The 23,323-nt window shown below is 41.9% G+C and overlaps 1 protein-coding gene across 2 annotated transcripts in view; it reads right to left on the minus strand.

The window, feature by feature from the left end:
* Nucleotides 1-4,951: 4,951 nt before the first annotated feature.
* The window catches only part of PPME1 (protein phosphatase methylesterase 1), a 69,906-nt gene continuing 51,534 nt past the window's right edge, over nt 4,952-23,323 (minus strand). For both annotated transcript variants that reach the window (XM_047690339.1, XM_047690337.1), the window contains 6 exons: nt 22,493-22,616; nt 14,015-14,144; nt 12,861-12,905; nt 7,584-7,648; nt 6,891-6,958; nt 4,952-5,567 (listed from right to left, as the gene is read on the minus strand). In XM_047690339.1, coding sequence (XP_047546295.1) covers nt 5,549-5,567; nt 6,891-6,958; nt 7,584-7,648; nt 12,861-12,905; nt 14,015-14,144; nt 22,493-22,616 — 451 coding nt within the window. In that variant the 3' untranslated portion in view covers nt 4,952-5,548. The remainder of the gene's footprint in view (nt 5,568-6,890; nt 6,959-7,583; nt 7,649-12,860; nt 12,906-14,014; nt 14,145-22,492; nt 22,617-23,323) is intronic.

Genomic DNA, 23,323 nt, shown 5'->3' on the forward strand with positions numbered 1-23,323 from the left:
TTTCTTCCTCACCTTGGGATCTCCACAGTTTTCTCCCCTTTTGGAAAGAGAGCTGCCTCATCCGCCACTTCTATCCCTTCCCTTGGTCACTTGATCATTTCCAGAAAGTGCTTGATTGGCCTATTCCCTCTAAGGTCTGAATAGCAGAGGGTCCCTCTGTCCCTGCCAGGGGCATATTTGCATAAGTGGGTCACCCCTGATGAAATCAATGATTTCAAAGGAATGAAGTTCTAAGGGTTTGAGGGCATGGCTCAGATTGAGCCCCATAGATAACTACTATCTCTGTGTTTTTTAATGTTTGCCACTTTTCAGATGGTGCATAAAGTAATGACCATTATCCTCTTGTTCATCTGCCTGTCACCTTATGGGGCCGGAGGGCAGCAGTTACTTCCCCACGTGGAAGAGGCCAGCCATTTGGCTAGTCTCGGTTTCCAAGGTTTCGCCTGGCTACAGGCTAGAGTTTTCTAGCAAACTGCTGGGAGAGGAAACCAGCTCTGGGAATGAGGGAGCCTCTTGAGTTTACATAACTTTCTGAGCCCTGTACCCAGGCTGAGAATGTGTTGATTCTGGCCACTAGTGGGGCAGCCAGCTGAGGCAGAATTGGCTCAAAAATTCCATTCCTGCAGAGGAGAGTGTGACTGTCTTTTGCTTTCTCTACTCCTGTTGTAGGTTCTCTCCCTGCTCTTCCCTTGTTCAAGTCCTGAACTTTTAACTCCCTACCTCCAGTTCTGATGACATACCCCTGAATTCAACTGAAGAGTCCTTGGCATCTCACTGTCCAAATGAGTTTCTGTCTTGTTCATTTCACCTCCAAGATAATAAGCCTTTCCTCTTCTCTCATCCCTGCAGCCACTGTCCTAGTTAAGTATACCTTTGCCTTTTACTTGACTGCTCCACTGCCTCTTTACTGTCTTCCTGCCTGGAGTCTGGTGCTTACCAATCCATCTACACAGGATACTGGAGTTCCTTAACTTCTGACAACAACCCATTCTTTTTTTTTTTTTTTTTTAAGATTTTATTTGAGAGAGAGAGAGAGAGAGCGAGCGCATACATACACGTATGCACACACATGAGCAGGGGGGAGGGACAGAGGGAGAAGCAGACATCCCACTGAGCAGGGAGTCTACCAGATACCCCACTGAGCAGGAAGCCTCAGGCTGGGCTCCATCCCAGGTACCTGGGATCATGACCTGAGCCAAATGCAGATGCTTAACCTACTGAGGAACCCAGGTGCCCTGATAACTCCCCATTCTTGCCACTCAAGGCCTTCATGTCCTGCCTCCTGCGGACTCTCCTGTCAGCCTCTACTCCAGCCATACTCATCACACTAATCTACCAGTTCTCAGACTGACTTTCGAGTATGCTGAACTTATGTATGCTGTCTCCTCTACCTGCAATGTATTTTCTTTCTCTTCCTTCTATACCTCCAGCTTATGATGATGCTTCAAAGCTCATTTCAAATGATAACTCTTTAATGCAGCCTTCCCCAACTTGTTTTCAAAGAGGTTTAGTTGTCCCCTTCCTCTTAACACAAAGTGGTCACTGTTTCTATAACAGTCTGTCTAGACTACGAGCCCATTTGAAGGGCCTCATTATTTATCTCTGTCTCCAAAATCCAGACTAGTACAGAATAGATGCTCAGGTTTGCTTAACCAGCAAATAAATGCTCTAAAAGCAGATTTAGAAGAAGGTAAGACCAAGAAGTCATTCATACACAGCTCCTTTCATGCCTTTGAGTACTCTCAATCTTGAGATTCTCCCCCACCAACAGATCTATGGCTATCCCCAAATTAGCCCACTTTCTTTTTTCAGGACCTTCTCCTTGGACATTCTTTAGTGCTCGTGTGTGACAGAATGGCCTTTGGTTTAACCCAAACATACTCCTTCTGGCTCTATAGCGAATCCCTCATTCAAAGGGTCTGGGATCTCCTCTATTCCCTTGCTGAGTTTACAGTGCTGATCTGTAGGCTTCGCAAGGATGTGATGGACGGCACACGGTAGGTGCTCACTGAAGATATGCTCTTTGAAAAGGGGCAGGCAGGGCTAGGTAGAAACAGGTAGGGGCTGTGGGATCATGCTTACAAAAATAACAAAAATACCTAAGTGTAGGGAAACTAGAGATAAGGGAACAACAAGACCACCCTGCCCTAGGTGTCAGAGGTGGGGGTTTTGTTATAACAGCTACTTATGACCAACGATGAAATATTGCACACTGAAAAAGAAAGAAAGCCATTAAAGTGTTATCACTAGTCCTTACTCAATGGTGCTATCAATAGAAATGTTAAAAGGATTTAAGTTCCAGCGTTAGCCTTCAATAAAAGACCCAACTCTAAAAGCCCTCAGTAGCAATCCTGTTAGAAGCTCTCTCACTCTGGAGAGCTTCTTTCCTTTACCCTTGCTTAATAAAAGCTCTATTGCATTACTCATTCTTCTTTGTCTGCAGATTCATTCTGCGACCCGCTGAGACAAGAACCTAGCTCTCCTGCTTCACCTGCTGGGGTACAGTGGAACACTCAGTAGACAAAGGTGCTGCCACTTCCTCTCCATGGCTGTGGACTTTTCATTTCACATCTCTGAGCTTCAGTTTCCTTACCTTTAAAGTTGGGATAATAATGCCTATTCTTTGCAAAGATACAAAGATAAAGGAGGTAAATGACAGCACAGAACCTAACCCCAAACTCAACATACTCATTCTTAGTCTGCATCCATCAAGTCTGAAGAAGCCTCAAGTCCCTGGTCATCTTGCTATTTTAAGAACAGTATCTAGACCAAAATGACCTCTGCTCAGGGTCCCCTCTATTGTCCAGGAGGCAGTGTGGAGAGGAAACACCTAGTTTTTAATTCTGACACCACCACTTCTGGGCTGTATGAATTTGGACCTGCCTGCCTACTTGTAGAAGGAACATAACATCACTTACCTCACAGAGATGCTGTGAGGATTAAATGAGATGAGTATAAAGTAAATTAGATGGCACTCAAAATTTGATAACTACTATGACTGGCATGGTGAAAAGAAGTGCTGAGGAGTTTCTGAAAACCATGCGTGTGATTATGCTGCCCCCCTGTGGACAGAGAGCACACAGCCCAGTAAAGGGACCACCGTCCCTCCGCCCCCCACCGCCCCCACCCCAAGAGCTTGGTGGGAGAAATCACATCATACAAGAGGCACTTCTCTTCTCTGCTAGGGAGCTCACGCTTTACCCTGAAATACTTAGGGAACATCTAAACCAGAACTCAGAATTTATGTGCTTGTCAGAATGCAGACCAGTTCTGACTCAGTAGGTCTGGGGTGGAGACAAAATCTTCAACAAGCTTCCAGATGATACTGATGCTATTGGTCTGCAGACCACTCTGAGTAAAGGTCTTAAGTACAATACAGCAGTGACATGACATGAACTATTTATTAAGTGCTTTGTCCTATGCTGGTTATTGAGAAAGCCAGTTAACCTCTATTAACTTACATAGTCCTCAAGAGGGGGGTGAGGGAGGAACTTTTGATCATTTTTCAGAGGAAACTGCAGCACAAAGAGAAAGTACACAGCTATCTCATACAGCCTGTAAGGGTGAGCCTTGGGTTCCATTTAGGCAGCCTGTCTTCACAGCCTAAAAGGAAGACTTCAACAATGTGTAGAGCATGACTGAGGGAGGGGCTAGGGCAGGAAACCAGCAGGGGTACTGAGTGATCTAGCTGACAGATGAGGCCTAAGCTTCCTAAGCTATGGCAGGGGCTGTGGGATGAGAAATGGGACATAAAAAAGAGCATGGTAGGGGTTTGGTGGTAAGCTGGATACAGGTGTGAGAGGGGGTGCCATCTAGAGAGCTCAGCCTGTCTGGTTTGGACAATAGAGAGATGGTACCTAACCACCTGCTGAGCAAGGAAACACGGGAGGAAAAACGAGTTTTAAGGAGAAGGTGAGTTTAGTTTTGGGAATGGTCGATATGAGTGGCTTTTGGTCATCCGGGAGAGATAGGAGGCAGATGGACTTAAGCATCTAAAGCTCAGGAGATGACCTGGATTGTGGGCAAAGTTGGGGTGTTGGCAGATGTGAAGCTGTGAGTGTCGGACCTCACATAAACAGTGCATAGACTGTCCTGTTCTGGGCCAAAGTCGACAGAGCACATCACTGGAAGAACGGGATGGGAATCCAGGTCTCCCTGGCTGCAGCGGAGGCTGGCTCTGCCCATTCCGCTGACCATTCTGGATGTGAGGAGCAGGCAGAGCCCAAGATGCTGATGGGTTTGGGAAAGGGGTTTCTGGAGACCTATGGTGACTAAATCTAAGAAACTGTCCCCTGTTCCCAGATCAGCAAAAATAAGGACAACTCCATGGAGAAAGACAAGATCAATAAAGGTTGGGAGATATTTATTCTCTTTAAACAAGGTCATAAATAACAAAGAAACAAAGTAGGTCCCAGACTCTGGACCGTGCAGCAGGACAGGGATAGGAAGTTGTTGGGTGGAAAGGTGGAGGGGCTACGCATCACCTAAGACAGTCACAGAAAAGATGGGCTGCAGGAGACTGCCCCTTCCTGCCCTTGGAAATGGCGTGCCTGGGCAGCAGGGGGAGGCCGCATGGCTGTGATGAGGCAGCTGGAAGAGGGCATAGGTTGAGGATGCTGGGCTGTACTGTTTCTCTGAAGAATGACATGGAAACCACAAATGGTGAAGATAAGCTGTGGGTCTAGAAGAGGCAAGTGGGCACTCTGCACACCTCCAGGGACCAATTATGAAAATGGTTAAATTTGATTCTTAAAAACAACTCCACAGGCTTTAGCCTATGGCTTTGTGCAAGGGCTGTATTAAACCTGGGTTGCTCTGTGGCAGGTGAGGGCACAAGAGGCCCCTGGAGCAGCCTGGCCTCAGCCCAGGGCAGGTGCCCAAACATGTGGGAGAGGGACAGTGGGCTCTCCCCAGATGGGAGGCCATGTGCTTGGACTGACTGGACCTGATTTTCAGGCTGGTTTCTTGTGATGCTATCCACCACCCCTCCCTATTTCTAAGGATGGCATCCTGGCCTCTCTGGGTCTTCCAAGCCTGGAAGAGTAAGACTGGGTAAAAAGGTACCTGACTGGCATTTTATTTGAAAGGGGGAAAATAAGGACCACCCTGTGCATGGTCCATCCCATGAGGTAGGGCAGGACCACGCCAAGAACAATCTCAAGGAATGGAGGTCCCTGAGCCTGGAGAGACATTTGGACCCAGGTGCACTGCCTAATACCAGGAATAAAGGCCCAGGGTGACAGTTCTGATGGAGGCTTCACCCTAGGCAAGGCAGGGAGAATAGGTAGGGGCTACCCCTGAACAGGGAAGGGGTGGGAGTTGGGGAGCCTTGGACTAAGGAGGTCGAGGTTGGTCAAAGGCCCTGGATAACAATGCTTTCGGCAGGAATACACAAAAGGACTTGTACATCTGGGGAAGCCCGTCGATAGGGAGCCGGTGTCACATGGTCGGGCAGGATGGTGAGGAGGAGACAGCGGCATCACAGTGGCCTCTGGTGCGATGTATTTACAACAGAGCTCAATGTTGGGGAGGGACGGACAGCAGGTTACTAACAGCCAGGAAACACACTGTGAAGAGTGGGAAGAGAGAGGAAAACAAATGTGACCATTACTAGCTTTCCCCTCCTCGCCCCTTCTCCTCCAGGAAGCTCAGGACCCTCATGACCACCAAGGCCCTTGCAGATCTGTCCAACCTCCCCACAGCCCTATCCAGGTCTAGACACGGGCTCTGCTCTCTGTGAACTGGTGATGTGACCAAATGGTCCAGGGGCTTCAAACACTACTAACAAGAAAAACTTCAGTCTTTCTTTTTGATTTCTGGGGTCCATCAACGATTAGTTGCTTGCAGGGTGGTTTGGCATGAGGGAATCACTTGTGTGGCTCACTGTACCAGGCTTCTGTCATCATTGCCAATGCCTATTCTGCCCTGTGACCCTCACCTCCCAGGTCCTGGCATTCAGAGTCCTCTAACGCAGGAGGAATTTCTTTTCTCCAACATTTCTTCTTTGAATTCCTGAGGTAGGGAACCAGTTCCCCTGGACTCTCACCAAAATCAGACAGGAGACTTTCCACCTAGCAGGTTTATAACTCAGTAGGCTCGTGGGCTCTCTGGGGGTCAGGCATACTGTGGCACAGACCAGAAGCTCCCTAAGATGGGGCCAGGACGGTGTGGTTTGGGATAATCTTGTCTCTCTTCCTCCTCCTCAACAAAGAATCTAATTAACTGTGTCTCCCTACCCAGAAGAGCTTCCTAGGATGAGAGGTATTTTTCCTTCACACTAGTGTTTCTCAACTGTGAGTGATTTTGTCTCCCTTGAAGCATTTGGTAACATCTAAAGATATTCTTGTCACAACTTGTGTGTGTGTATATGGGAGTGCTACCGGTTTCTAGTGCATAGAGGCTAGGGACGCTGTCAAACATCCTACAATACACAGGACAGGTCCCCAAATGTCAACAGTGCTGAGGATGAAAACCCTGCTCTGGATCTCTACACAGTCTCCATGGCCTGCCCAGCCTTCCTCAGCAGCAGAGGAGGAGAAGGCAAACAGAACCCTAAGAGTCTGGAAAAAGACTGAGTCCCATCCTAGCCTCTTCAGAGAAGGAGGCACCTCAAGAAGTGGGAGGACTTCTTTAAGAAGTGGGGTGGAGTAGGGACCAGGCACAATTTAATCTCAGCTCAGCAACAACCCACTGGACCAAAGTACACAGAAACAACCAACCATGGGTTTATAGAAACACATGTGCTGGGCTCTGTGTTGAGGAGGAAGAAGAAAGGCATGGTGACCCAAACCAGGCAGGGGTAAGGGAGAGATATTTACAATGCTGCAAGTATCTTTTTGTTGGAGTTGGTCAGCACTGCTGGGCTCCTTAAACCTCTGTTACTTCCTTACCATTGGAATCCACCGATGGGCTCTGCAAACCTGTGCCGGATCAGGAAAGTGGCAACAGCTTCGGCTACCTGGAAAAAGGAGAGAGACTCCAGGCTATATGATGTTAGCAATGGGGATCAGCTTTGGAGGTCCTGTGGGCTTCTACTGGAAGGTTATGCTCTATAGTGGACTCATGGATCTTATAAGTCCGAGAAGCTTGAAACCTAAAGGACCTGAGTCCTGGCAGGGCTAGAAGACTCTGCCCCACCATCCTTGCCAAATACAGCTCCAGAGAAGTCAAGAGGAATGCTGTGAAGGCTTATTTATCCCCTGACACTTACAAAGCATCTTATTCTATAGGAGCGCATATTAACTTCCAATTGTGACTGTAGTTCCAGGAGCAGTTTCTATCCCAATTTTTCCTTCTTTCACATGGCTTTTGGGCTAAGGAGAGAGGTAGAGCTTAAGATCTTAACCAGAGCACCCTGGGGTGAAACTACGGGATGCCAGTGGTTCCTCAGTCCATACACAGAAACCCAAGACCCTAGCAGCTGCCAGGAAGAGGTCTGGGGAGATAGTGGAGTTATAGCTGAATAGGCGCCACAGTAGCTGCTGCAGGCAACTCAGCCTGACTCAGAGGCTTGTACTATTTTCTGTGAGACAAAAGGTGACTCCCACAGCTGTCCCTTTATAGTCACAGAGCACCAGACTCACCTTGTCTGGGGCATCCTCATGGACAGCGTGGCCACACTGGGGTAGGACCTGCATCTGGAACTTTCCTGGAAAGGAAACAAATCTAGGTGACCTCAGGGACTAAAACGGCCCTCTCCTTACCACCTCTGTGGTCTCACAGGCCACTTCAGGAGTCCAGTACCTTCCTATCTACTCCCCTCCTTAATAGTCTGGACCCTGTTACCAAGGTTTGAGGTGGATGGTAATATTTGCAGTTACAACCTTGTGCAAATGATTTTCCCTTCATTTTTAACTTTGGCAACTATTTAGCATGCATTTACTTTGGGCCAGACACAGGAAGCTTCCCGTTTTCAGGGGATTTATAGTCTAGTAGGGGAACACAAAAGACAACATTTTATTTATTATTTTTATTATTTTTTTTATTTTTTAAAAGATTTTTTATTATTCTTATTTTTCATTATTTATTTTTTATTTTATTATTTATTTTTAAAAAGATTTTATTTATTTATTTATTTGACAGAGAGACATAGCAAGCGAGGGAACACAAGCGGGGGAGTGGGAGAGAGAGAAGCAGCCTTCCCACCAAGCAGGGAGCCTGATGCAGGGCTCGATCCCAGGACCCTGGGATCTTGACCTGAACTGAAGGCAGACACTTAAAAACCAAGCCATCCAGGGATGCCTGGGTGGCTCAGTTGGTTAAGCAGCTGCCTTCAGCTCAGGTCATGATCCCAGCGTCCTGGGATCGAGTCCCACATCGGGCTCCTTGCTCGTCAAGCCTGCTTCTCCCTCTGCCTCTGCCTGCCATTCTGTCTGCTTGTGCTTGCTCTCTCTCCCTCTCTCTCTCTGACAAATAGATAAATAAAATCTTAAAAAAAAAAAAAAACACCAAGCCATCCAGACAACCCAAAAGACAACATTTTAATGTAGCATGTAGTTCTTATGATAAAACTGAGCACATGGAACTGGAATAACATAGGAAAGAAGGCTTCGCAATCAAATAAAGATATAGGAAAGCTTCCCACACAGAAAAAAAAAAAAGTCTATACAAAGGAAAGGAGGATGAAATGGTTTTTGTTCCTGGAAATAAAAAGTCTGGCACAGAACTCTTGAGAGTTAACAATGAGGCTGGAGAGGAAAGCAGGGACCATCAAGGGTTTTGTAAGCTATGTTAAGGATTTTGAAATTTATTATTACAATAATAAGTTACCATTTAAACGCTCAACCAAATGCCAGACAGTACTAACCACTTTCTCCCACTGCCTTGTAGAACACTGTAGGCTCACCATTAATGTGATAGCTATTGAGAGTAAACAGAGATGACAGATAAAGCAAGATCTCTAAGCAGCAGACTAAAGGAAATGGGACCCACAGCTTCCCCTAAGTAGAGAGCAGACTCTCAGAACCCAAGAGGCTCCATTTACAAAACAAGGCAGAATGCTCTGGAAGTCCTTTGGGTCATCACATTCCAGGATTCCTAATCCAGTTACACAGTGCTTTAAAATTTTCTCAAAATATTCTTCTATCCATTTTTTAAGTTGATTCTCAAATCTACCCCATAAAATTGAACAGGATAAATACTGAATTTCTTTTCTGAGATGATGAAATTAATATCATGGTTAGTGAAGTAATTTGCCCAAGGCTGCTTATTTATTTATTTATTTATTTTTTTAAAGATTTTATTTATTTGATCCCAGGGTCCTGGGATCGAGCCCCACATCAGGCTCTTTGCTCAGCAGGGAGCTTGCTCTCCCCTCTCTCTCTGCCTGCCTCTCTGCCTACTTGTGATCTCTGTCTGTCAAATAAATAAATAAAATCTTAAAAAAAAAGATTTTATTTATTTCTCTCAGAGAGAGAGAGAGAGAGAGAGTGAGCTAGCACACAAGGAGGCAGAGTAGCAGGTAGAGGCAGAGAGAGGAGGCTCCCTGCCAAGCAAGGAGCCCATTGTGGGACTCGATCCCAGGACCCTGGGATCATGACCTGAGCTGAAAGCAGCGGCTTCAACCACTGAGTCACCCAGGCGTCCCCCTGCTTATTTAATTAGTAGAGGAACTACGACTATTCTATTCAGTGAGGCCCAGCTCATGCCCTTCCTCTTGCAGTAGTGTGCCCCGGGGACTCCAGCCTATTCCATCCTAGTCCCCGCTCTGCTCCCTCTCTCTCTTTTTAAAAAGATTTTATTTATTTATTTGAGCGAGAGAGTGAGAGAGAGCATGAGAGGGGAGGTCAGAGGGAGAAGCAGACTCTCTGCAGAGTTGGGAACCCGATGTGGGACTTAATCCCGGGACTCCAGGATTATGACCTGAGCCAAAGGCAGTGGCTTAACCAACTGAACCACATAGGTGCCCTCTCTTTTATCTCTTAATGTACTACAGCTAACATGTTTGGATTGAAACACAGAGCAGCTTGTGCCCTGCTTGTTTTGTAAGCTTGTATTTTATGCCACTGGTGCTTGCCTCCCCAGAAACGTGACACTTCTGTAAGAACAGAGCCTAATATCAACAGGGCCCAGCACAGGACTAGACACTGACTAAGTGTTAGTAAGTCTTAAATGGATAATTGAATGAATGACCTGATAACACAATTCCAACCACCCTGGGCTTGATGTCTAGGGATGAATTTTTTGTTTCTCTTTGGAAGACTGGGTATAAAGAATCAGAGATATGCACACACACTAACACTAATAACGTGCCTTGTATACATAAAATAACGATTATGGGTAATCCTCACAATTATTCTAGGAAGTGGGCTTATTTCCAAACCCTTCCCTCTCATCTTACAGAACATTAGGTTCAAACAGCCTACATTATTTACCCAGGTTGCATCATGAATGAGTGCTAGGTTTCTAGGAATCAATTAACTAATTCAGCAGGTTTAAACAGTGCTGGAAAGACTGTGGTTTGGAATCTATGCCAATTTGGCCATTTCCCTTTGTCTTATGGGATGTCCCTCACTCCAGCCATTTACTTTCTATATTCATGGGATGCTCTGGAAGAAAAGGTAGTCTTGGCATAATCCTTACTGGGGAAATGGCAGGGCATCTAATGAGGAATCATGAGTACTTCCTGGATATAATGAAGCCATCATTTGTCAGACTCTTTTTTTTTTTTTTAACTTTTTTTTTTTTAAAGATTTTATTTATTTGATAGACAGAGGTTGCAAGTAGGCAGAGAGGCAGGCAGAGAGAGAGAGGAAACTAAGCAGGCTCCCTGCCGAGCAGAGAGCCCAATGCGGGGCTTGATCCCAGGACCCTGGGATCATGACCTGAGCCGAAGGCAGAGGCTTTAACCCACTAAGCCACCCAGGCGCCCCCATTTGTCAAGACTCTTACTTCACATGTATTTTCGCATTTAAACACCATACAAATGTATTCAGATATAGCATTATTTCTATTTTACAGATGAAGAAACTCAGGATTAAAGAAGTTCACTCAGGCCACAATTCTAGTAACAGTGACTCAAAGCCAGGACTGTTTGATTCCAAGGCTGGTGACCAACAATGGTTTCAAATGCTATTCCAGTCCAGCTCAACTGCTTTCAGGTAGTCTCAGGGGCCATATCTATTCTGCCTGTCTAGCATCAAGCATAGGTCTTATATAGAAAAACTGCTTAGGAAAGGTTTGCTTGAATTGAATGTAAGGAAAGATGATGTCTAAACTTAGAATTACCAACATAAGTGCCATAAAACTCACACTGCCCCAGTTCATAATCTTCCTCCAGGCTTCAGATACTATGTAGTTGGAGGAATAGGGTAGGAGTGCCTGGGTCCAGAATGTAATAAGTCATTCAGGAGCCTTTAAACAACTGTTGTTTAGAAGTATAGCCCCCCTGCCCTTTTCTGTGGAGAGCCTGAGGACAGCTCAAAGAACAGTTTGAGACCATAAACATCCAAGTAGAGATATCCAGTAGGTTTTACATATGGGCCAGGTCTGGAGCTCAGGAGAGACATATGAGTTGGACATTTAGCTTTGGGAATTATAAGGGTATAAATAAAAGCCATGAGATTGCCCAGAGAGAGTAAGCAGGGGAAAAAAAGGGAGGTCAAGAACAGAATCTGCTTAAGCCTGAAACCTTGACTTGGAGTTAGCACTTCTTCTTCCCATGACCTAAAAGATACCAATGCCTATTGATTTCACCTTTACCACACCTTTCATCCATACTAAAGCAAGAGCCTCCACAAAATTGGTCCCACAGCCTCCACTTCCATCCGGACAACACACCTGGGTCTGTGCACAATATGTTACTTTTCTACTCATTATAATTCACGATCCCTGTGAAGTTGCCATCAACTTTCTCATTTTATAGACTGAGAAAACTAAAGCTAAGGCAGGTCAAATAACTTGCCTGGGGTCATAAAATAAGTAGGAAAGAAGTACTACTCCCAACCCCAGAGTCTTTGCTTTTGCCACCTCACCATGCTGTCTTCTAAACATAGTTTACATCTTTTTGCATCCCAATCATCCTGGACATTTCCCTTTCCTAAGAATTCCAACAATGATAAAAATACTGATCAGTATTCAGAATATCTCCTTCACAATATTATATATTTATAGGGTACTCTATGGTTTATAATGAACTCTGCTAAGACATTGCCTCATTTTAGTCCTTACAACCCTGAGATGTAGATGGGAGTTAAATCCCATTTTTAGATGGAGGAAAAAAACTGAAGCTCAGGAAATGGAAATATTTGGGTCAGGACTGGATATTGATTCCATCAAGTATGGGGTTAACTCTAAAGCTCATGCTCCTTCCACTACACTTCACCATCTCAGAACATTAATTTCCACATGACTCTGTCCTCAGAGAAGGACCTAGGAACGTAATTTCTTTTCTTTCTTTCTTTCTTTTTTTTTTTTTTTTAAGATTTATTTACTTACTTGAGAGACAGAGAGAGTACGCATGTGCACACATAAGCGTGAGTAGGAGGAAGAGCAGAGAGACAGAGAAGCCCAAGCTGATTCCCCACTAAGCATGGAGCCCAACACAGAGCTCAACCTCACGACCCTGAGATCACGAACTGAACCGAAATCACAAGTGGGACGCTTAATTGACTGAGCCACCCAGGCATCCCTGGACATAATTTTTTTTTTTAAGATTTTATTTATTTATTAGACAGACAGAGATCACAAGTAGGCAGAGAGGCAGGCAGAGAAAGAGAGGAGGAAGCAGGCTCCCTGCCGAGCAGAGAGCCCGATGCGGGGCTCGATCCCAGGACCCTGGGATCATGACCTGAGCCGAAGGCAGAGGCCCTAACCCACTGAGCCACCCAGGTGTCCCAGGACATAATTTCTTGATTACTTACCTTGCATTTGGCCAATAGTCAGATCCTTATCCAATCTATCAACACCTAGAATAAAACAGGAGAATCCAGAAGTAGTTTACTAGAAAAGGTTGTATGAAACAGGTTTTGCTGTTCAAGTATGAAGTAAAAATTGTTACAAAGTTGTAAACATGATGACATTCTCAATTCACATTAATCCCAATCCTAACTCCTTGAGGGTATATACTCACCACATGAAACTTTCCAGAATGAGAGTCCCCTGCAATCTTTTTGATCATTTAAACTGATTTCTGAAAATAGGGTTTTACTTTTTAAAATTTCCATTATACTCAGAATATCTTTATGCCACTCTGGAGAACTTACACTTAACCAGGGATTAATGGCAGGCCAGAATTAAGTTACTCCAGATGGATGCTTGTGCTTAGTTAGGTTTAGGGATTTGGTGTGGAGAGGAGAGGAATACAAATGAGTGAGCATGGTACTTGATTTTGGAAGTTACTACCCATGTATGACTAGTTTGGTTTTTCGTTTCTCGTCTTTTTTTTTTGTTTTTTTGTGTTTTTTTTTTTCAGATTTTATTTATTTATTTGAGAGAGAGTGAGCAAGTGACCATAGGGGAGGGGGACGGGCAGAGGCAGAGGAAGAAGCAGACTCCCTATGGTGTTTAATCCCAGGACTCCCCAATATCATGATTGGAGCTGAAGGCAGATGCTTAACTGACTGAGGCACCCAGGCGCCCCATGTGGTGAGTAGTTTTAACAAGGACCTACTCAGAAGATGATATACCTACACTGCTATGGACTGAATTGTATCCTCCCCGTCATTCATATGTTGAAGGCCTATTCCACAGTGTGACCACATTTGCAGATATGGAAATAATTAAGATTAAATGGTATCATATGTGTAGGGTCTTCATATGACAGGATTAGTGTCCTTTTAAGAATAAACACCAGAGAGTTTGCTTTCACTCTCTCTTCTGCCATGTAAGGACACAGTGAGAGGGCAGTTGTCTGCAAGCCAGTAAGAAAGCTCCCACCAGAACTTGACTGTGCCGATACCCTGCTCTCAGACTTCCAGCCTCCAGAACTGGGAGAAAATGAATTTGTTGTTTAAGCACCCAATTTATAATATTTTGTTATGGCAGCCTGAGCTAATACACACACGTGCACACTTACCAGCCAAGAGCAGCAATTTAGGAATAGGACAACTAAGGAAGAGATTGGATAAGCCTCGGAACCAGCCATCCCAGTATTTTTCTGTTTTTGCCAGTTCAATTCTCCAAGTATATGGATGGTCTTTCTTGGTCTGGAGGAAAAGAGCAAGTTCTGAGTCTCTGAGGGCAACCCTTGGAGGAACAGGACAAAAACTAGGTCCCTAGGAAAAGGAAAGGGAAGGAAACTAGCACTTACTAAGGTGCTACTAGGTCCCAGACATTTTCATATTCACTTAATCATTAAAACAGCTTTGTGATATAGGTTATTGTTGTAATTTCCATGTTTAGATAACTAGAAGTTTACTTTTTACTTCTATTAATTTCAGTGAACTTTGAAAACTTTCTTAAGATCACAAAGCTAGTAAACCATAGAGTCAGTCAAGACTTAGTTTCTCTTACATCCATTTGACAAAAAGAATATATCAAAAGGATAATTACAAAAAGCACAGTACAGTATGAAAAAAATACTTATAATATTAAAAGAAAGAAGAAGAGTATAACATGCCATCCAAGTGAGGATTACTACTGGAAAAATGTGGTACACATAGGGAAAGAACTGGAAGGGAAAACTGAAAATATGTTGATTTGTTAGCAGAGCATTTTTTTCTTATGTTTTGATAATGGTATGTTCCTGCAACAGTAATCTGAAAAAGGAAATCTGGCACAAATATTATAAAATGTATCTGTTAAATCCCAATATATACTAGACAGGCACAGAGTATGTACTCATCAAATACAAGAAGAACAAACAAATGATTCCCTATAGTTTTCTGCATCACTGAAAATTTTAAATATTATAACTGAAATAAATAATTGGGATCCTGCAGTAGCCACAATATGAAAATCTGAAAGTGAACATGAGATAGCAACATATTGTGTTAGAGATCACTGGATGGATGTCCATACTAGCCCAAGTGATCTATAGATCCTTATCATAACAATCCTTATCAAAATCCAAATGACATTCTTGCAAAATAGGAAAATTCAACAAAAATTCATATAGAATCTCAAGGGACACCAAATAGCAAAAACAATTTTTTAAAAGAATAAAATTGGAAGACACATGCTCTCTAATTTCAATACATATTACAAAGCTACAGTAATCAAAACAGTATGGTACTGGTATAAAGACCCACAGAGACCAATGGAATACACGAGAGAACCCAGAAATAAACAACAAGGGCCCAAGATGACTCAACGGAGAAAGAACAGTCTTTTCAGCAAATGGTGTTGGAAAAACTGGATATCCACATGCAAAGAATGAAGCTGGACAATACACAAGTTTAACTCAAATAGGTTAAAGATCTAATTAGATTAAGACCCAAAACTGTAAAACTTCTAGAAGAAAACAGAGAAAAGCATCATATAGCTTTTCCTGACATTGAATTTGACAATGATTTTTTGGCTATGACACCAAAAGCAAAGGCAACAAAAGCAAAAATAGATAAATGGACTACATCAAACATAAAAACTTCTGTGCATCAAAGAACACAATCAACAGAGTGACAAGACATTGTACAGAATGGGAGAAAATATCTGCAAATCATATCTATGATAAGGGGTTAATATTCAGAATATATAAAGAATTCCTACTATTCAGTAACAAAAAAATCAAACAACCTGATTAAAAAATGGGCAATGGACATGAGGAGACATTTCTCCAAAGAGGATATTCAAATGGCCAATAAGTACATGAAAAGATACTCAACAACACTAACCATTAGGGAAATGCAAATCAAAACCACAATGAGATATCACTTTATACCCATTAGGATGGCTATTTTCAAAAAAGACAAAATAACAAGCACTGGCAAAGATGTGGAGAAATTGGAACACTTGGGGCGCTGTTGGTGGGATTACACAATGGTACAATCACTATGAAGACAGCATGGCAGTTACTCAAAAATTAAAAGTAAAACTATCATATGATCCAGCAATCTTACTTCTGGGTATACAGCCAGAAGTGAAAGTAGGGTCTTGAGGAGATATTTGCAGACCCATGTTCATGAGCAGCATTATTCACAACAGTCAAGAGAAGTAAGCAGTATCTATTGATGGATGAATGGATAAACAAAATGTGCTATCTACATATTATTTAGCCTTAAAGAAGGAAATCCTGTCACATGCTACAACAGAGAGGAAACTTGAGACCTTGTGTTAACTAAAATAAACCAGTAACAAAAAGACAAACACTGATTCTACTTCTATGAGGTATCTAATGTAGTGGGATTCATAGAAAGTAAAATGGTAGGAATGGGAGGAAAGGGAAATTGTTTAATGAGTACAGAGTTTTAGATTGAAATGAAAAAGCTCTGGAGATGTTTTACCACAATACAAACGCTACTTAACTGTACACTTAAAAATGAGTAAGGTGGTAAATTTTGTTGTGTGTTTTTTACCAAAATTAAAAAAAGAAAGAAAGAAAAAGATCACTGGATGGATATTCAGGAAACTTGGGTCTTCCCAGTCTCACTAAACAATGCATGTGCAACACCATTAATAAGCCACTTCTAGTAGATTCCACTGTCAGAGACAGCAAGACCCTCCTAAATGTACACTGTACTTCATAAGCAAATGACTAATTTAAGGTAAGGGAACTTCCAAGAATAATAATATTACAAAAAGAAATTTTAAAAGAGGAGTTCAAGTCTTAAAAATGTAAAAAGAAAAAAAAAAAGCCTGGATAGAATTAGAGTTGCTCCTGTATTTAGGGTGATAATACTATATCCTTTCTCTGGAGAGCTGGATCATAAAGTTAATTTAGTTTAGATCCCTTCCTCTGACAAATGGTAATAAAACAGAACAATGTAAGAAACAAAACAGATGAATATGGGGGGAAAAAAGAGAGACAAACCAGAAAACACTCTTAACTATAGAGAACAAACAGGGTTGCTGGAGGGATGGGTCAAATGGATGAAAGATATTAAGGAGGACACCTGTGATGAGCATGGGGTATTGTATATAAGTGACAAGTCACTAAATTCTACCCCTGGAACTAATATTACACTGTATGTTAACTGAAATTTAGATAAAAACTTGAAAAAAGAAAACTAAACAACAACAACAACAACAACAGATCATTGTAATGAGATCTAACTGTTGGATAGGAGAAGCAGAAAGCTAGCTACCAATCATCCTGAGATGTTCATGTGGGTAGGATATGGTTCTCCACACAAGGGCATCAACCACAGGCTTTGCACTATTTCCCAACACCTCACTTGAAAAGCATTTAAAAAGATAGGTTTCATCCAGAGAGGGAGACAAACCTTAAGAAACTCTCAGTCTCAGGAAACAAACTGAGGGTTGCTGGAGTGGAGGAGGTGGGAGGGATGGGGTGGCTGGGTGATGGACACTGGGGAGGGTCTGTGCTATGGTGAGTGCTGTGAATTGTGTAAGACTGATGATTCACAGACCTGTACCCCTGAAACAAATCATACATTTTATGTTAATAAGAAAATGAAATAAGATAAAAAATAAAAAGACAGGTTTTTGTGTTAGTCAGACTAGATTTAATGCAAATCCCAGCTCCATCGTCAGCTAATAAACTGTGGGTCCCTTGGGAAAGTTACCTAACTTCTTCAAGCCTGTTTTCTTAGCTATAAGGAGTACAACATAAAATCTCAGAGGATTATTGTAAGGATGAACTAAAGATATTCACATATGTAAAACAATAGGCACATGGTCTGGCACATAAAAGTAAAAACCAAAATAAAAAAAATTTTTTTAAAGATTTTATTTTTTTGACAGAGAGAGAGAGATTGAGAGAGGAATACAAGTGGAGGAGTAGGAGAGGGAGAAGCAGGCTTCCAGCTGAGCAGGGAGCCCGATGTGGGGCCCAATCCCAGGACCTTGGTATCATGACCTGAGCCGAAGGCATATGTTTAACGACTGAGCCACCCAGCTGCCTGCCAAAATCAAAATCTTAAGAATATAGGATTTCTATAATCTTGAAAAAGAAGAGCAAAGCTGGAGGACTTACACTTCCTGATTTCAAAACTTGCTATGAAGCTACAATAATGTAGACAGTGGCACTTGCATAACAATAGACATATTTTGGCACAACAGAATTGAAAGTCCAGAGATAAACTCTGGCATTTATGGTCATTTAATTTCCAAAAAGGAATACAAGATAATTAAATGGGAAAGTGGGGTCTTAGCAACAAATGGTCTTGGGACAGCTGGACATCCACACGCAAAAGAATGAAGTTACATCTCCTACCCTTGTACTATACACAAAAATTAACTCAAAATGGATCATAGACCTAAATATAAGAGCTAAAACTAGAAACTAAAACTAGAAACCTAAAGAGTTAAAACTAGAAAATATTTGCAATGAGGGACTTGTTATCTAGAATATACAAGAATTCTTATAATTCAGAAATAAAAAAACAAAACACCCTCTTGAAAAAAGGGCAAAGGATCTGAATATATATTTCTCCAGAGAAGAAATGGGCAAGAAGCCCATGAAAAGATGTTCAACATTAACAGTCATCAGGAAAATGTAAATCAAAACCACAATGAGACACCACTTCATAACCATTAGGATGGCTATAATCAAAAAGAGAGACAATATTACAAATGCTTACAAAGTTGTAGAAAAATGGAACACTCAAGACACTGGTAGTGGGAATATAAAATGTTACAGGCACTTTGGAAAATAGTCTGGCTATTTCTTAAATGATTAAACACAGAAATAGCATCCAGCAATCCACTGGTAGGTGCATACCCAAGAAAAATAAAAACCTATGCCCACACAGAAACTTGTACACAAATATTTGGACAAGCAATACTCATAACAGACAAAAAGTGAAAACAATCCAAATGTCCAATGACTGATGAATGGATAAAAAAATGTGGTCTATCCATACAAAGGAATTTTATTCAGCCACAAATAGGAATAAAGCACTGATACATGGTATAATAAGGGTGAACCTTGAAAACATTATGCTAAGGTAAAAGAAACCAGCCACAGGACTGTATATTCATTTATATTAAATGTCCAGATTAGGCAATTCCAGAGATGGAAAGATTAGTGGATGCCTAGGGCTGAAGTTGGGGAGAAATGGGAAGTGACTGCAAACAGGTATGGCATATTTTTAAAAAGTAATGTAAATGTCCTTTTTTTTTTTTTTTAAGATTTATTTATTTGACAGAGAGAGAGCGAGCACAAGTAGGCAGAGCAGCAGGCAGAGCGAGAGGGAGAAGCAGGCTCTCCACCAAGAAGGGAGCTCGATGCAGGGCTCAGTCCCAGGACCCTGGGATGATGACCTGAGCTGAAAGCAGCCACTTAACTGACTGAGCTACCCAGGAGCCCCTGATGTATATGTTCTAAAATAAGATTGTTGTGATGGTTACACAAGTCTATGAATCTACTAACAACCAGTGAATTGTATACTTTGGATGAGTTACCTTCCAATAAAGCAGTTTTTAAAAAGGATATTTATGCATAAAGGAATACCTCCTGGACAACTGAAGTTTATTCCCTCAAGGATCAAAGGTTAAAGTTTCCCTCTTCTTTTCAAAAGTATTTTAATCATATTGTATTAGACATCACCCCTCACTGCCAATGTGTATCTTGTCTTTTTTTACACAGCAAAATGGATGCAACAGAACTCCTGTGTATGTCTCAGGATCATTTCAAACACCACTTTTCATATTAGTTAAAACGCAGAAATCCCCTAAGGACTAATGGGCTCTACGTGGCCCCTGGCTACCATGCTTTAGAAGCTGTGACTGTTCTTGTTGTTGTAGTTGTTAAGTTTAATTTACATTATTAATATTTTCTCCATCATTTTAGTTATTTTTTTTTTTACTGAGATATAATCACCATATAACATTGTGTTGGCTTAAGGTGTACATTGTGTTGACTTGACACATTTATATACTGCGATATGCAACACCATAGTGATCGCTAACACCTCTATCATACCACAGAATTATAGTTTCTTTTGTACTAGAATAATTAAGACCTAGTCTCTTAGCAACTTTGAAGTTTACAATATGGTATTGTTGCCTATAATTATTATGCTGTGCATTAGATCTCCAGGATCTGTTTATCTACTAGTTACAAGAAGTAGTTTGTGTTGTTTGGGGTTTATGTCCTTCCTCAAGGGTAGACTGTTTTAGCTGTACGCCATATTGCCTCATGTGTTTCAGTCTGCCTTCCTAACAAAACTGCTGGAGTTTACTAAACTCCATATAACTGGGCTTATAAAATAATTACAAAGGAAAAATGAGCTGGAATTAAAAACCAGAGGATCTGGATGTGTTTTAGCACCAACATTTATAAGGTGTCCATAGGCAAGAATCTGTACCTCAGTTGTAAAACAGTGATAATATCTACAATGCAGAGTTAAAATGAGAACTAGGGATGATAAATGTGATGTACCTAGTATAGCTCCCAGCACATAAAAGGCAAAAAGTAATTAGCAGTTTGTATCAGAGTCTCAGATCTACTAAATATTAATTACTTGATTACTTTGGAAATGCCTCTTCTTCTCTGTATCTCTGTGTCTCAGTTTCTACACTGTTATCATGGAAGAGATCTCACCTCACAGAGTGTAGGAAGGGCAAATTAATCATGCACTGTTTATATTTTTGTAAATTCCAAAGAGGTACAAACATTTATTGATCTTAAGATGACAAAAGATCATCATTAAATGAAAAAATCTGTTTTTAAAAAATGTACAGTAGATGCTTAAACAATATAGGTTTGGACTGTGTAGGTCCACTTATATGTGGATTTGGAAACAGTACAGTACTATAAATTTATTTTCTCCTCTTCATGATTTTCTCAAGAACATTTCTTTTTATCTAGCTACTTTATTATAAGAGTACAGTATTTATAAATATAAATAAACAAATTATATATTAATCACTATTTATATTATTGGCAAGGCTTCTGGTCAACAGTAGGCTATTAGTGATTATGTTTTTAGGGAGCCAAAAGTTATAGTTGTTTGGTTTTTTTCCTTGACAGAGAGAAAGCACATGTGTGGGGTGGGGGTGTGCACAGAGGGGCAGAAGGAGAAGGACAGAAACCATTTTAGGCAGACTCATGACCAGTGTGGGGCCTCACCAGTGGCTCAATTTCATGACCCTAAGATTGTGACCTGAGGTGAAATCAAGAGTCAGATGTTTACCTAACTGAGCCACCCAGGCACCCCCAAAGTTATAGTTGGATTTTTGACAGTGTTGGGGATCAGTGACCCTACCCCCCATATTGTTCAGGACTCAATTGTCCTCTCCTCCTTGCTAATAGTAGCATCTCCAAACATAAGGGACTCCGGGGTGTACACTGAGTCCATTATTTGCCATTAGTAAGGTGTTTATAATCCAACCCCAAAAGTCTGCTCCTCAGGCTCACTAACCATTTCAAGAAAAAAAATCCTTTCCCACTACTATCCTCAAATCAAGTGTTCAACAAGTAGTCACACAACACTTGCTACACACACACACCCAAGCTAAATGCTGAGGGGAATTCATATAGAACATTAGTTCCTGTGCTCAAAATACAGAGGTTATTTTGTTGGGAGACAATACTTGCACAATTAGAGGACACTGAATCTGCATCCTAGGGATGACTACAGGAGACCATAGTATCTCTGAATGGGGTTTATGAAAAACAATTCTATGACTTAGCCACAACTTTATTTTTTTAAAAAAGATTAAATTTTTTATTTGACAGGCAGAGATCACAAGTAGGCAGAGAGGCAAGCAGAGAGAGAGAGAGGGAAGCAGGCTCCCCGCTGATCAGAGAACCCGATGCGGAGCTTGATCCCAGGACCCCGAGTCATGACCTGAGCTGAAGGCAGCGGCTTAACCCACTGAGCCACCCAGGCACCCTTAGCCACAACTTTAAAACAGAAAGTGCTAAGTTATGTCAGGGCCCCTGGCTGGCTCAGTTGGTAGAGCACCCAACTCCTGATCCCAGGGTCATGAGTTCGAGCCCCACATCAGGTATACAGATTACTTAAACTTATTTAAACAAATAACCCAGAAAGTGCTAAGTTATGTCATACAGATACTCAGTGCTATACTGGAGAAGGACTGATAGAAAATGAGGTCAGAAAACTTCCCCAAAGAAATACACTTTGAAAGATGAGTAAGATCTGATGGACTTAGCATGGACTAGTGGGAAATCAGATTTTCTCATGAGATAAACCATAGGAACAGAAGTATTAAGGTGAGAAAGAATCTGATGAGAGAGCAGTTTTTTTGAGTGTAGGGTATATACTCTAAGTTTTATGTTCCAATTTGTCAAAGTTATCTACAAGTGCCTTATATCTTATTGTTAACCCAAATAGCTATTACAATAACTTCTTCACCATCTAAAATATCTAGGGGTGAACAAAAAGAACATGTCACCCCCCCTTTCCCACCCCCACACGCTCTAAACCTTCAATGCCCCAACCTTCCAAGAATGCCAGCTTTTACTCACCTCCATGTCATCTTCCTTTTTCCTCTTGTTTACAGACTCACTTCCTTCTTCGTCTTCTTCCTCTTCCTCTATGATTCCTTCCACTATAGATTTTGAGCCTTCTGGACTTGTAATTCCTTCACACCTAGGTGGTTTGTTTGTTTTTAAGTGCTATCATACATCTTTCTTAACCCACTGAGCCACCCAGGCGCCCCATGCATCTTTCTTTTATACACAAATTATCTCAGAGATACAGGTTCTTATAGGCTTTTACAATCAAATGTCAGTTAAAACTTAATGCTTCTGGGAGAAGGAGGATGTGAACAATGTGCATTTTAAAATGTGTGGAAATAGACCAGGGCTGTGGAAAGTCATGGCCATGGAAGGTATGACTATATTCCAAGGGCTGGTTTTCCATTCTTGCACCAATACTAACCCATAGAAGGGAGTAATCATTTCCTGTGGCATGGTGACCAGAGTTTTATTGACATTATCTTGTATAATTTCTTAACAATTCTACAAAGTAGCCCTGAAAAATAAAAAAAAATTGTCCAAGATCCCCTGGCTCATTAGTAGATGAGGCTGAAAGGCAAATCCAAGCTGAACTAACTTGAAAGCATGGTACTTTTCTACTGTATCCTGTTTACAGTAGAGCAAGGCTATGCTATTTAAGCATAGTAAAAGGCCCCAACTTTTTTTTTTTTTTAAGATTTTTATTTATTTATTCGACAGAGAGAGATCACAAGTAGACGGAGGGGAAGGCAGAGAGAGAGAGAGAGAGGGAAGCAGGCTTCTTGCTGAGCAGAGAGCCCGATGTGGGACTCGATCCCAGGACCCTGAGATCATGACCTG

The sequence above is a fragment of the Lutra lutra genome, chromosome 10 (genome assembly GCF_902655055.1).
Source record: "Lutra lutra chromosome 10, mLutLut1.2, whole genome shotgun sequence".
Classification (NCBI taxonomy): domain Eukaryota; kingdom Metazoa; phylum Chordata; class Mammalia; order Carnivora; family Mustelidae; genus Lutra; species Lutra lutra.